This window comes from Dipodomys spectabilis, unplaced genomic scaffold (genome assembly GCF_019054845.1).
Source record: "Dipodomys spectabilis isolate Male_0828 unplaced genomic scaffold, ASM1905484v1 ptg000001l, whole genome shotgun sequence".
Taxonomy (NCBI): domain Eukaryota; kingdom Metazoa; phylum Chordata; class Mammalia; order Rodentia; family Heteromyidae; genus Dipodomys; species Dipodomys spectabilis.
This window is the reverse complement of record NW_024870678.1, coordinates 19,531,267-19,546,765: the sequence shown is the minus strand read 5'-3', so window position 1 is coordinate 19,546,765 and position 15,499 is coordinate 19,531,267. Positions and strand designations below refer to the sequence as shown.

The 15,499-nt window shown below is 40.5% G+C and overlaps 1 protein-coding gene across 4 annotated transcripts in view; it reads left to right on the top strand.

Moving 5' to 3' along the window:
- Window positions 1-10,812: 10,812 nt before the first annotated feature.
- The window catches only part of Med23 (mediator complex subunit 23), a 44,057-nt gene continuing 39,370 nt past the window's right edge, over window positions 10,813-15,499 (top strand). For all 4 annotated transcript variants that reach the window (XM_042670925.1, XM_042670389.1, XM_042669818.1 and 1 more), the window contains exons 1-5: window positions 10,813-10,931; window positions 11,291-11,322; window positions 11,491-11,578; window positions 13,424-13,548; window positions 14,992-15,103. In XM_042670925.1, the coding sequence (XP_042526859.1) occupies window positions 10,893-10,931; window positions 11,291-11,322; window positions 11,491-11,578; window positions 13,424-13,548; window positions 14,992-15,103 (396 nt within the window). In that variant the 5' untranslated portion in view covers window positions 10,813-10,892. The remainder of the gene's footprint in view (window positions 10,932-11,290; window positions 11,323-11,490; window positions 11,579-13,423; window positions 13,549-14,991; window positions 15,104-15,499) is intronic.

Genomic DNA, 15,499 nt, shown 5'->3' with positions numbered 1-15,499 from the left:
AAAGGGCCTTGGTCACTTGTGTAACATATTTTGGTTACTGATGCCACAGAACTCAGAGACAACTTCAGAGAACATTATATTCTACAGAATTTATATAAAGAAGATTAAGCCTAGATAAAACATTTCCTCATAATTAGTGGCTTCCTAAGAGTTATGCTTTTATCTAGACATTTCCATAGGCCTTCAAGTTTTTCTGGTTTCTGGGTTTTGATTGCTTATTTGCACTTGACTCTGGGTCCTGAGCTTCTACTTTTATCTTCTCAGGGATGGATAGTTTTATGTCAACTTGGTAAGACTACTGTATTCAACTATTAAATCAAACACCAGTCTAAGTTGCTGCATTGATATTTTGTAAGTATGATAAAAAATAAAATAATTTGACTTTAAAAGGATTATTTTCAATAATGTGAATGACCTTCATGTAACCAATTCAAAGCCTTAAAAGTCAAAAGGAATTTATGAGATAGGAAATTCAATCTCAAGACAGCAGCATTAGCCTGAGTTGCCTGCTCTCCAATTCACTCTGCCTATTGGATTTGGGACATATCAGATTCCACAATCAGGTGAAGAAATTGCTTGTCAGCAATACTCATTACCCAGTTCCATTCCGTTTCTCTGGAGAACTCACTGATATTTTGAGCATTATTATATATTGTTCTTTGTTTTCAAAACATTTCTGAACTCTCCTCTTCTTGTAACACACGGATTTGTGCTCTTGGTTTCTGACTTAATTTTGTGTGTGGGTGCCAGCCCAAGAGCTTGAACTCAGGGCCTGGGACTATTCCTGAGCTCCACTGCTAGAATTATACCTCCACTTCTGGCTTTTTGGTGGTTAATTGGAGATCAGAGACCCACTAACTTTCCTGCCCCAGCTGGCTTCAAACCACAATTGTCAGATCTCAGCCTCCTGAGTAGCTCAAATTACAGGCCAGCAGCACCCAGCAATTTTTAATTCTTGATCTTGACATTCTTCTATAATAATTCATATACAAGAATTTGGATATCTTAGCTCATATGGTTGTATTTTGTCACCCACAAAGGTAAAATTTGATTCTGAACTAGGTCTGTCTACTGGAATACTACCAGCTCTGGTCCTATATTTTCATTATGTGTTTAATTACCTTCTCTACCACTGGAACTCTTCTTTCTCTTCTACGTTCATCACTGAGGCAGTAAACCTTTAATGAGGAAAGGTTAACTAGATCTCATGATTTCAGAAGTTTCCATTAGAGTCCCATTTTTGTTTTGGATCTGTGACAAGGCAGAGTACCATAGGGAAGCTGCTCATTTCATGGCACATAGGAAACATAGAGGAGAAGCCTCCATCCTTTTTTCTCCTGAGAATATTTTTAAAAAGCAAGACAGTGAAGTCAAGATGCCTCTGATAAAGTCTTTGTTCTACCATTAACAAGGTAGTTAACTCTGGATATTAAATCCTCTCTCTCTCTCTCTCCCTCTCCCTCTCTCACCCCCTCCTCTCTCTCTCTCTCTGTCTCTCTCTGTATGTGTGTGTCTCTCTCTCTCATCCTTTGTGGGGCTTGAACTCAGGGCCAAAATACTGCTGTCCCTGAGGTTTTTTTGCTCAGGCTAGTGCTCTACCACTTTGAGCTCCATTTCCAGGTTTCTGGAGGTTAATTGTAGATAAGAGTCTCACAGACTTGCCTGCCCAGGCTAGCTTTGAACCGCTATCTTCAGATCTCAACCTCCTGAGTAGTTAGGGGCTACAGGCATAAGTCACCAGCAACTGGCTTAATTCTTCCTTTTCAAAGTAATTCCAGACTATTTCTAAGTTATAATAGAAGTGCGTTTTAGTGCTTCCGGCCCTGAGGCTTTAGTAAGTACAGGTAGGTACAGTAAAGATACCGCTATCATCTAGCATCACTTCACATTTTCTGCTTCAGAAATTTCCTTGACTGAATCTGACACCCTAACCAATTTCGAGTCTCTTGAGGTCTAGAAATGTGTTCCTAACTGTTCACTTGAGTATTGGATACTGCATAAACCCACACTCTCCAGGGAACTTAGACTCCTGAATGCAGTGTCTATAACTTGAATCTTCAGGTTACAAGTTACTTGGACCTCAAAAGCCCTCCTTTTCTTTTCCCCTCCAACTTCAGAACAATTTGCACCTTCTGGGTTCTGAAAGCTTCACTTTAATGATCTCAAATGCTTGTGCTCTGAAAGGCTGCCACCACCACATTCCTCACTAACCATTTTCACTTTCTAAGAAGTCTCAGTGTCCACAGAATTTGGGGAGTGTCTCTGAAATCATTTTAGAATTTGCAATTTTGCTATTTCAAGAAAGCCTTAAACATCTCCTTACTCCATTGAGTCTCAGAAGCCTTTTCTTCCTCTTTCTCGAACTAGCACTGTCACTGGACATAGGTGAGGGTTTGTGAACCTTCTCTTTAAAAGTAGGGACTCTTCACTTAGGGTCCTTGATTTCAATTGCAGAATAATAATTTCTGGATAAGTCACGATGGTAAGAAAAGTTGGCAGAGCTTTCTTGAGTAAGTAAGCAAGCAGATAAGCAGACAAAAAGCAGACAAACAGATAGGTAGAAAGGAAGGGGCACACTGTAGCAGAGTGTGGGTGCTCCCAAGGGGAGATCACACACACACACACACACACACACACACACACACACACACACATACACACACACACACACATACTTGTGTGTGTGCACACAGCTCCTTGGCTGTTGGGCTATTTTTATGATAAAGGAAAGGGGTCTGACTTCAAAGTTATACAAAGATAAGTGTTTTGTCTTTGCTCCAGTCATTCCTGGTATTACTTTCTAAGTTTCTGGATAGTTTGGGCATTCTTTCCAGGTAAGAACGCCATAAACCAGATCCTTATCCTTGAGATAAGGAAGGCCTCCTGTTGTCTACTTTTTGAGTGAGAAGTTGCTTACATTTGGGGGGAGCATTTCTCTCAGGAAGGCATACATTCTTCTAAACAAATGTTAATTCTTGAGGGAAAAAGTCATCTCTCAGGAAGGAATGCATCCTGTTGCTTTCCTTTGGAACACTTCTATGTTTCTAAATACCATTATTTCCAAGTTGCCTTCACCAGGCCTCATTTTCCTCAATTTATCTGTCTCATGTTCCCCTAAATGACTTTGGTCCCTTAATCTTAAGGGAAATAGATGAATGATTATCTCCTGCATTTGCTGTAAAGCTGCTTACCCTACCTCATTTCCCTCTAGTTTATTCTGCTTCAGTACCTAGGTGAGTCTGACAAGCCAGACTGGGAGCATCTAGAAAAATCACATCTAATAAGGAATTAGAGAGTGAGACAGATACCAGGCTCTGGTCCAATAGAAGGAGGAAATAAGAGTCATCAAGGAAGGGAGACCTCAAATCACATAAGAGTGTGGACAAAAGGGCAACTGATCAACTTCAAGGAGGAGCAGTTATGAGGAAAGGGCAAGAATAAAATGTAGAAAGAGACTGAAACCATGAACCCAAGGAGAAGGGTAACCAGGGATGTAGTTGGCATGGGAAGACAGATGCTGGTTCTCCAACACAAGAGATGACTTGAACACTAGCTGAGTAGGTGAACTTGTGCGACAGCAATGCCAACCAGATGTCTAGCAGGAGGCACAGACCTCAACATGGAATATGGGACCTCACATCTTGGAAATTAAATATGGTAAGTAGATGGATCACTAGGCATTTAAATAAGGACCTAAGATACAGTAGAATCAATGATTGTAGCTGGCTTCAAACTGTGATCCCCAGAGCTCAGCTAGGACTACAGGCATGAGCCACTAGCACCCCGTGATTCCTGACCTTTATATTATTATAATCATTTTCCATTGAGAAATCAGCACCTCATAAGTTCTCTCTGGTTCCCAGAGGACCGGTTCAACCTCTTTGTGTAGCTGACACAGGGTGGGGGTGGGGGGGTGTAAGCTTCCAAGGGTAAAGCTACAAACTAACAGCCCTGCTTAAACTCCAAAAGCTAAAGCAGGACCTCTCAAATTTCTCAACCAAAGCTACTTAATGAGACCTCCCCTAAGCTGCTTCTCCTTGACTCCTAACCTTCCACAAAACTATCTACGCCGCCTTTTCCATCCCTCTAAGCAAGCCCTTCTCTCTTTCTTACTAACTACTCACCCTTTAACTCCACAGGACAATCATTCCTCAGTCCCCAAAAAGTTAGAGAGCTAACAAAACCCTTAAGAAAATGCTAACCCAATGAACTGGTGTTCAAACAAGACTGGATTAAACTTTTACCCCTAGCTCTTTTCCAAATCTCATCTTCCCCATAAACCTTGCCAAATTAGCCATTTCAATATATTTCCCAACCCCCCTTCTAGGCCTTCTTCCTTCTAGATCCTACATGAATGAGCCTCTGCTCTGATTCTTCCACTAATCCATCACTGACAGTGACGGCTGGCTAACACACTGGGGGCAACTTCTCTCTCCTACTTCTCTCTGCTTTTTCCCACCCCAGAATCCCACAAGGTGAGCAGTTAGACAGATAGCTTACTCCAAAGCAAACCCATCCTTTTTGCCTTTGGAACCTCAGACACTAACTGATTCCTTTCTCTTTCCTTCCTTTCTCCTCCATTTTCATAACAATAACAATAGTCATAGTAATAATACTAATTTGATGTTCCAGGAGTTCATGGACTCTTCATGGTTTTGTGTCTTCCTGATGGCTCCATTTATGACTCAAACTTTAGAGAGACCTCCAAGGAAGTTTTCCTCTCAACATGCTACCTGAGATCCTAAGGCCTGGAAGATGAGTCTCAACTAGTAAAGCCCAGAGAAGTAAAATGTACAGTTCATGAGCCACTCACTTCTCTAAACATGATGTGAGCTGAGCTATTTACTCCTACCCAGGAACACTTCTCTGGTATGTCCTCTCTTTGGAGGTTAGGGAGCAGGCCACTTCTAGATTGACATTTTGTTCTGGGATCTAGCATAATGATCAATCCCTGTAAGAAAGTCAAGGAAGAATTTCCAAATAAACCATCTGATGATTTTAGAAACAACATTAAGAATACATCATTCTCTAGTGAACCACCTGGCTATTAATGATGAAATTCTTGGTAGATATAAGTCTGCCTCTATATCCAGCATTCTAGAAATAGCTATCACCTCAAAGGAAGCTTTGCGTAAGAAATAGAGGCACTTTGAATGATTTTGCACAATCCAGAACAATGAATAACTGAGAAACATCAGGTTACAGACTTGGTGAGATAAAAGATGCAAGCATTTGAATCTACTATAGGAAGCATTAGTTTTATAGAAGAAACAATTTAGACCATAAAAGAGTATGACACATTGTACACAAGAAGTGTATTAGTTAAGTATCAGGAGAATAGAGAAGGAAATAATTCTTCTAAGGAAGAGGATTCAGAAAAATATTCAGGTTCTTGTTCAGGCTGCCAAGAATATCATGTATTAATACAGTGGTAAGAGATTGAGAATATTAAAAACTGAGACTCACCGTTCCTGCTCCCTACAGACAGCTAGAACTTTTTGTGCCTGTCTGCAACTCAAGGTGTTTGTTCTGGTTATTCAACCCAACCCAATAGCTCAAACCCCAACTAAAGAAAAACCTGAAAATCAAATCTTACAGATCCCTAAGAAACAATGCTTCAGGTCAAGTTGACCTGACCAGAAGCTCTTATGTAAATACAGAATGAAAATATAAAGAAAATCAAGACAATGACTGACCTAAAAGTCACTCCAGGGGTTGCATCTGAGAAGAGAAGGTGCTATCACTGAGAAGGGACCCCAGTATATTCTCAGGTTCTGACGAGGTGACATTTCTCAACCTGGTAAAGACAGAGACACATTTGTCTTGTTATTATTTTTGAGTCGTGCAAGTTTTATACGTTCTTCCTTACATATGTATGACATTTTATTAAGGAAAATGTAACAATTTTCAAAGTTGCTGTTTCTCCCCTAAAGTTAAGACCTAAAATGCCTCTAAAATGCCACTCTGACAAAAGGCCCACCCTGCTTGTAACTCAGAGAGGGAGATTTCATCCCCTTGGTTGTTTATGTCATGAGTGTACCTAGAGAGCAGTAGTTAGGACAAAATGCCTTGTGTGTCTTCATGGTGAATTCTGTGAACCTGGGGAGGGAGTAACCTCTCTCAGGAGACAAAAATGGAGATAAGTACATAACCCTAACTAAAACATCTTTTAAAAAAAAGATAAAGTCCTAAACAAAGTTGGTATTTGATCAAATACATTGTGACATAAACTCAAAGTATGCAATTGTACTCCTACGGCTTCAACTCAAGGCCTGGCCACTGCCCCTGAGCCTCTTTGTGCTAAAGATCAGGTTTTAAAGGGCATGAATCCCTCTATTTGGTAGATCTTTTTTCAATACCAGACTCTACTTGTCGTTACTTCCGCAGTCCATTTGTTTGATTAAGCAGACCACAAGTAATAAGGAAGTCAGAGCTGTTGTATATGTGTGCATGCATGCACAAAAGTTTTTATATATATAAAAAAGAGTCATTGTTTAGGAAGAATGTGTTGGATTTATTTTATCATTGGAGAGGTCAAACAGAGCAGTTCCTTTCAGCTTTGTGTTTTTGTTTCTACACAAAAACATATTCCATTCTCACTGAGGCAATCCTGATTCCCTTGGGAAAATATGAGTATACACATTTCTTCCCTGGGAAGCACATAGTCTTCCATCTCACATGGATAACTACATATCAATTTATGGGTCACGTGTATCATGCCCACAACATTTTAATAGAATCAGAATATCAAGCAAAATCTTACAATGCACCGAAGCAGCAAACCTTGGTTGATCCCTAGCACCAAAATAAGTAACCACTCCTGCTCCCCCCACCTCCCCACACTCTCCCACCCCCCACAAAAAAAACACCTACAACAAAAATTCAAGGCATGAGGCTCATGCCTGTAATCCTAGCTACTCAGGAAGCTTAGATCTGAGGATCAAGGTTTGAAGCCAGACTGGGTAGGCAAATCTGAGACTTCTTATCTCCAATGAACTAGCAAAAAGCTGAAAATGGAGTTATTGCTCATTTGATAGAGTGCCAGACTTTAGAGTTCCAGCCTTGAACCAAAAAGCTAATGAGAGCTCTAGGCTCTAAGTTCAAACTCCAGTACTGGAACAAAGAAAACAAACCTAATAGAAGTCTTCTAGATATTATCGTCAAAATATCAAGTAATAGAACAATTTAATACCCATATGATTCTTTTGACTGTGTGTGTGTGTGTGTGTGTGTGTGTGTGTGTGTGTGTGTCTATATGTCTGTGTACCAGTACTGGGGCTCGAATTTACAGTATGAGCCCTGTTCCTGAGCTTTTTTGCTGAAGGTTAGTGCTCTAGCACTTGAGCCACAGCTCCTCTTCTGGATTTTTGGTGGTTAATTGGAGATAAGAGCTTCAGAGACTTTCCTGACCTAGCTGGCTTCAAACTGTAATCTCAGATCTCAGCCTTCAGAGTTGCTAGGATTACAAGCATGAGCCACTGGCACTTGGCTTTGATTTTGTTTTTACTAAAAATGGACACTTTCAGATACAATCTGAAATCAGCATTTGTTAGCCTAACATCGTCAATCTGCTTAGAATTGTAAGCATCTTGTGGCAAAAGAAAAAAAAGGAAGCCTTGGATTGAACAAATTTAAACATGACTCTGTCAGAAATGAAGGTCAAAGTATGAATTAGAGCCAGAGAAGAACATAAAGAAAGGCCTGCTTGAAGAATGTTCTCTGCCTTGGAAGACTGGCATGAATCCACATACTCAGAGATAAAGCAGAGAGGAGGCCAGGCAGGTGTGGCTTTCACAGTGCTGGTGCAATGTGAAAAACTAGACTAAGGCAATTGAAATAGAAAATACTGTTGGATTTGACAGCTATACCAACGCAGCACTGCAGAACTCAAAATGATTTCAATAAGCAGAATAAAACCAGTGATGCCTGTAGTTAGGAGGGGTTGGGAAAGGGGGGTTAATTTTCCAGAAAGAAAATTAGCTAGGGTTTGAGAGTAACGTAGTTAAGTTGTTCTTGGAAATTTGTGTAGAACTTCAACATGGAAAAGTGGAGAGAATGTTTTGTAGAAAGGAAGTGAAGTTAAAAAGTCTACTTCTCAATGAAAGGAGGGGATATCTTACGATAAACAGTATAACAAATCAAATAATCTATTCTCAGTAAACCAAGATAGTTGATACCTGGGGATTGTGTTCGTTTGGATTGTTACATTAGTTTTCTGTAACTAATGGTGCAAATCACCACAACTTTAGTGTAACGACTCAAATGTATTCTTTTATAGTTCCATTGATTTCAAGTCCAATACCAATCTCACTAGGCTAAAATCAAGGTGTCAGAATAACTTGATTGTCTTCTAGGACATATCTGAGAGCATAGTTTTATTGCCTCCCCTACTTCTGGAAGACACTCAAATTCCTTACCTAATACTAGTTCTTGTTTTCCATCGTCAGAGCCAGGAAGTTCTCATCCCATCAGCCAACCTTTTCTGTCTCTTCTTGGGAGATGGATGTCTCAATGTATAGATATGTCTGAATCTTCTTGTTCCAGGCCAGTAGTAAAGTTCTCAGAGGAGGAATCAAGTGGGACTTACGACCACTCTGCATCATCTGTCTTGGAGCAGCTCATATTCATTCACAGACTAAGGACCAACTTATTGAAGGAGAGCCTTCCTTTTTAGTCCATTTGAATGTATTCATCGCATCCATGAAAGAAAGATTTTTGTACTGCTTGGAGCTTTTGATAACTACTCAGAAAAAGCCAGAGGAATGCTGTGGCTCAAGTGGTAGCCTAGAGCACAAAGCAGCTCAGGGACAGCTCCTAGGTCCAGAGTTTAAGCCCCAAGACTGTCAAAAAACAAAACAAACAAACAAAAACTTAATGGTAGGGCGACATAGATAAGATAGCATTCTAAAAGGGAGATAGAAGAAAGAAGATGGGAGTCAGAGTTGGTTGCCTGAAACCTAACTGAGCAAATTCCAGTGGCTAATAGCAGGAGAATATTCCTGTGTGGCTTGATATTCTCTCTTCTAGGACGAGCGGAGCAATGTCTTTAGACCATCAGCCTTGGACAACTACCACAACTTCTTGGGATCAGAAGAAAAGATACTCTTGCCAAACTCTCACTAATAGGTCATGGATCTATAAATAAAAAATAAAATCATAAAGTTTTTTTAAAGAAAACATAGAAGGACAGCACCGTGATAGAGTAGACAATAATTTCTTAGGCTACTAATGCAATACAAAAAAAAAATTAATGCTATATCCTCAATAAAAAATGAAATTTTCTACTAGTTGTAGAGATCCCTTAAAACACATATAATGCAACTCTTAGCTATTGAGGATGTTAAGATCCAGGGAATCACCATTGGAAAGGAGCCCAGGCAGAACAGTACATGAGATTCCATTTCCAAAATAACCAGCAAAAAGTCGAGCTGGAGACATGGCACAAGTGGTAGGGTACCAGCTGAGCAAGCATGCTGAGCAAGTGAGAGGCCATGAGTCCAAACCCCAGGATAGAAAAAATTAAAACAAAAAAGATGCCAAGGCAAGGAAAAACTTCACTATGCATATACTTAATGAAAAACTTGCAGAATAAACAAGCACATGGAAAACTGCCTGATGATAGTAAGTAAATTTTTTAAACTGTCCAGGCATATAAACACCAAGAACATGAAATGCAACAAATTAGAAGTCTGCCTCCTGGTTGGAGGGTTACAAAGGGACATGAGGAGTTTGCAGGATGATACCAAATATTCTGTATCTTGACTGACATGCTAAGCAAGTGTCAACCTATGTCGAAATTTCTGGATTTATTCCTTTATGCTTTATATATTTCATTGTACTGTGTATGACCAAACAGGAACATGATGGAAACACAGTGAGATCTGGAAATGAAGAGTCAGCTTTTATTTAGTGAGTATAGTAGCAGAATGTAAAAGTTCGTTTCTATTTTCTTAGGGAAAAATTCTGTCCTGACCATTGTGACTTATCAATTACACAAGTGGAACCAGTACCAGCACCTGCTTGGACACCGATTGGACCACACAGAGGAGCAGCATGGAAATTTTCCACGTGGTAGATGAACACTGTCTTAAAACTGAACTCTGATCAGATAATCTATGCTGAGATAACTTGTTAGGACAGAAGGAATAAGAGATGTTAGGATTGTTGGGCTTCAATAATTCTGTGGTTTTTTTTATTCTTCCGACTCATACCTACTTCCTTCAGGATTCATTAATTGGCGATGTTTACATTTATACGATTATATCTTGAGTAGGTAGATATCATCCAGTGATTCGAATTCAAAATCAATAATGATGCATTCATTCTGGTTCTCTTCACCCTTCATTACAAGCCAGGTAAGAGTCCGCCATTGGGCCGGGCACTGACTTTTCCCGAGCGAGAAGACGTGGTCCGTGGGGGTCAAGGGAAGCGTGATGTCACCTTCTCAAACAGGTCGGGCACTTAGACCTCACTTGGGCCTTGCTGCAGCCCCTGGTCCCGGCGGTTTTATTTTCCCTTGCAAACTAGCCTCGAAAAAGAAGCTATTCTCGCTCCCACCGGTAGGTGGCGGCCTGCGGTCGACAATGACTCCGAGTGACTGGAAGACTCCAGGCTCCGCACCAGGACCCTCTCTCCTCCGCTCGCCCGCCATTCTTCGTCGCGTAGGAACTACTTGCCTGCGGCTCTAGTTTCTGGAGGGGTGGAGGGGGGAGCTTACATAAAGGGCGCGCACCAGGAACTTCCGGGACCCCGTGCAGCTTCCGTTGCGTTGCCGGGCTGTTGAGGGAAAGGAACGGAAGCGACGCGAGAGAGTGGCGGCTTCCTCCCGGTGATCCGCCCCTCTGCTTCTTACCGCTGGGGGCCGGGGGAAGCCGGGAGGGCCGTGGGTACCCATGGAGACGCAACTGCAGAGCATCTTTGAGGAGGTGGTGGTGAGTGCAGCTGCGGGCGGGCGGTGTCGGGGTGGGGTGGCTCGGAGCGGGGGCCCGGAGCCGGGGCTCAGGCCGCCTCCGCCCTGCCAGGTCCAGCTCCGGGGGGCCGGGGGTGGGGGGGCGAAGCCGGGCCTCAGGCCGCCTCCGCCCTGCACCCACCCGGCCAGGTGTGGGTGCTAGCCTGGTTCTGTGGGTTGTGGGGGGGCTAGCCTGGTTCTGTGAGTTGCTGATTAGATGAGAGGTGACTTGCCCCCCCCCCCATGCCTCTGTAATGTTAATCCAGGGGAACCCGTCATTTGAAAACAAAACAACCCCCCCCAAAAAAGATCGTTTATGCCTTTTTGTTGTTATTTTGACAGAAAACAGAAATCATCGAAGAGGCTTTCCCCGGGTGAGTAAAACGGATAGAGGATTTTTGTGTTAGGAGGTTGGTTATCTCTTTGTAACGTTTTGTTAGTATTGTCTTGGGGTTGGGAGCGGGGGAAGAGCATAATATCCTGTCTATATTTAATTAGCCTTCACACACGGATGGCAAATAATGTGATTTTTGTTGTCATAGCATGTTTATGGATACGCCTGAAGATGAGAAAACAAAACTGATTAGCTGTTTATCAGCCTTCAGACAGTTTTGGAATGGCCTTTCTCAGGTAAGTATGAATAGGTTCAGCAGATGATTTTTCTGCCCTTCTTCATAAATATATATATATATATATATATACCACATATATACCAATATCATATATTTAGATATACCTATCATATAGCACATGTATGTATAATCTTTGATGTTAAAATCTTTTAGAGAGTACGAAATAAAACGGCTACCATTTTTTATTCAGGCTTAAATTGTTTGTAATTTGTGTACCTCAGTGGAGAAACTGTATGGTGAATTCGAACTGGTGACAGTACAGTAGGAAATGGTTTTAAGAAACCCATATTAGATTATACAAAATAATTTTTCATCAAATCTTGATTGAGTTGTTACATTTGAAAACAGCTGTGCTAGACTTCTGTTGTAAAAGATAAAAATCTCATTTTTGTTCTAATAATGAACATGCGCAGCCTTGATATGAAGAAACTAAAGATAAGGGTAAAAGTACAAAGATATTATAAGAAAAATACAAAGTTTCTGTAATAAGAATCCAAAGACATGGTAAAAAAAAAAAAAAAAACGATAAGGAAAGGAAGCTGGGCACTGGTGATTCACTCTTGTAATCCTAGCTACTGAGGAGGTTGAGATCTGAGAGCCACAGTTCAACACCAGCCCAGGCATGAGACTTATTTCCAGTTAACCACCAGAAAACCAGAAGTGGCACTATACCTCAAAGTGGTAGAGTACTAACCTTGAGCAAAAGCTCAGGGACAGCACCCAGGCACTGATTTCCAGCCTCATGACCGACAAAAAAAAGGGGGGGGAGCTGGGAAGGTGGCTCAGTGGTAGAGTGCTTGCCTTGCACGCATGAGACCCTGGGTTTGGTTTCTCAGCACCACATAAGCAAAAAGAAAAAAGCCGGAAGTGGCGCTGTGGCTACAGTGGTAGAGTGCTAGCCTTGAGCTGAAGAACTGAGGGATAGCGCCCAGGCCCAGAGTTAAGGCTCCACGACCAGACCCAAAAAAGAAAAAGAAAAAAAAAGTAGGGAAAAGAGCAGTATACTTCAACAAAGAACAGTCATCAGAAAACATATCCACAAAAAAGTTAAAATAAGTGATTCTTGAAGACCTCGTGTTGCAATAATGCATTATCTTTTGCTTTTTGCTGGTTAATTGGAGATAAGAGTCACAGAGTCTTATGTCCAGGCTGGCTTCAAACCATGATTCTCCTGAGGTAGCTAGGATTATAGGTGTGAGCCAACCAGCACCCTCTTAAAAATCTGAAATGTTTTATCTTGCTTTTATAGAAATTATTTTCATTCACTCATATTTTAAGTATTTTATTCATTGTCTCAATATTTAGTAAATTTGTCTTATTCATAAATTTAGACATGTTTTGACCTGTCATGGTCAGATGTAATAGTAAATTTTTCAAATCAAAAGAAATCGCAAAACCTATAATTTTTGAATCCCCATGCATGAATTCCAGAGCAAAGTTGATGCAGAGACGTTCTCTGCCAGTTCCATGTTATTACGTCTTAATTTTATGACAGAATGCCTCCCAAAAAAGTGAATAATGTTCTCAAAACCAAGGTAGAAGATTTAATAATCCTCCCAAACCAAAGGGGGCACATAAAGTATTTAATTTTAGATTTGTTGTAAAGCCTCATGTCTTTAGCACAAGTTGGGTGGCATCATGAGAAGAAAACAAATCAAGTATGTGTGCTACAGTGTTAAACCCTGTATATCCTGAGCAGTTGAGGCCTTTCCTCACCAGCAGTCTGTGAAATAAATCCATCGGAACAAAAGGTCTACTGTACTCAGGGTATAACATTAGATACTTATTAGTTATAAAATGTAACTTTAGACCTAAAATGAAGCCATTTTCAAAAATTTTCCAGGAGTCTCATGAACAATGCATCCAATGGATTGTTAAATTTATTCATGGCCAGCATAGTCCTAAGAGGATATCTTTTCTTTATGATTGCTTGGCAATGGCAGTTGAAACCGGTGTCCTTCCACCCAGGTATGTTTAATGATGAGTATTTTCTTCTCTATAAACTGTTGGGAAACAATTGAGGTGGCTGTCGTACAACTATAAGAGAATGAGAAAAGAAGTGAGTCTCTTCAAGTGGCTGAGCTGAAGGGTATCTTTTTCAGTATTCTCTGGTGTAACTGTAATCTGAGGTGGCAAAGGCAAGAGTTGTGACAAAGTCTTCCACACTCATGCATTCGTCTGGGCATTCCCAGGGACTCTCAGCCAGTTACCACCATGAGTTCCCTTACCTTATGGCCCAGACTTTCTCACAGCTTGATGAAGTCCAAGAGAAAGCTTGTAAAAAATGTCTATGCAGGAAGTCAACCCTCACCATTTTTGCCATAACTTACATCTGCCAAGATTTAAGAAAAGGTAAGGTAGATCCTTTTCTAGTAGGTGAGTATCAGTCAGTGTCACATTTCAGAAAGGTATGTGGTATTGAAAAATCTCACTGTAATTATCTTGGTAAACAGTCTGCTACCAACTGATAGTATTTCCTCAAAAGTTTTTGATAGATTTCTTTCTAGTAAAAGATAACTAAATTTAATTTCCTTCTACTTGATGTTTGATCATTTATACAAGTAGAAAATATAAAGTATTAGCCATGTGTGGTTGTCCACACCTGTAATTCTGCCTACTCAGAACGCAGAGATACAGAGGATCGCAGTCTGAGGCCAGGCCATGGGAAAAGGGAGATGCCATAACAACCAAGAAGCCAGGTATGATCATTTCTGCCTGTGTTCCCAACTCTGCAGGAAGCATAGGGAAATGGATCATATGCCAAGGTTAACCCCAAACAAAACTATGAAAAATAACAAGTCAGAAGGGCTAATAAGTATGACTGAAGTGGCATTGTACCTGATTAATAAGAATGAAGTCCTAACTTGTGGAGGAGATGGGGAAAAACCAGTTGTTTAAGGATACAGGTGGACCTGTTGCAACAATGAGAAGTACAAGTTGTCATGTCCAAAACGAACTTTACAATGTTGGTGGGGGGGGGGGGGGCTGGGGGGAGGGAGGAAGGAGAAGGATTGGGATTAGGGGGGGAGGGGGGAGGCTGGGAAGGGATGTGAAGGATAAACAAAGGAGGAGGCTGCAATGCTTGGTAAGAAATGTACACATTATCCTGCCCATGTAACTGTAACTCCTCTGTACAGTATGTTCACAAATAAAATTAAATTAAATTAAAAAAAAAAAAAAGATGCAATTGAAAAAAAAAAAAAAAAAAAAGAATGAAGTCCTGGGTTAAATCCTAATACTGCAAAAAAAATGAAGTAAAATATCATACAGATCTAAGTATGTTTCACTAATACAGGAAACAAACATTGTTGTGATAAATGTAATGCTCAGGGTACACAGATCTTAGCTATTATTAGAGTACGTGAAAAGTCTACCTTGTAACTGGAATGAGTGTTCCTTTTTTTTTTCTAGGATAGTTTGTGAATCCTTAATAAACTCTGACACTCTTGAATGGGAAAGAACACAACTTTGGGCCTTAACATTTAAGCTGGTCCGGAAAATAATTGGAGGAGTTGATTACAAGGTATTATTTTCTAATTATAAAGGTGATTTCTTTCAGGCATGATAAAATTTTTAGGATATATATTCAAGCTAGAGAACACCAAGTGCCATCTGCTTATCTGTATGCTTCTTGATGATTATTCTTCCCTGTGTGTGTCCTTACTTTCACCAAGCTTGATCATATAGTTTATACTCTAAATGTGAAAATTTTTTAAAAGGTGAAATTTCTAAAAAGGTGAAAATTTTTTCTCCATCAAATAGTACAGCTACTGAGAGATACATAGAAATGATTGACACAATAACTCATTGAAAACATTGGAGAAATTACATGACAAAGGGGAATAAAGTTAGGATGTGCCAAAAGGAACTAGTAGAAATAGTCTTCTGCCAGAAAACTTCATAGTGTTACTCACAGTTC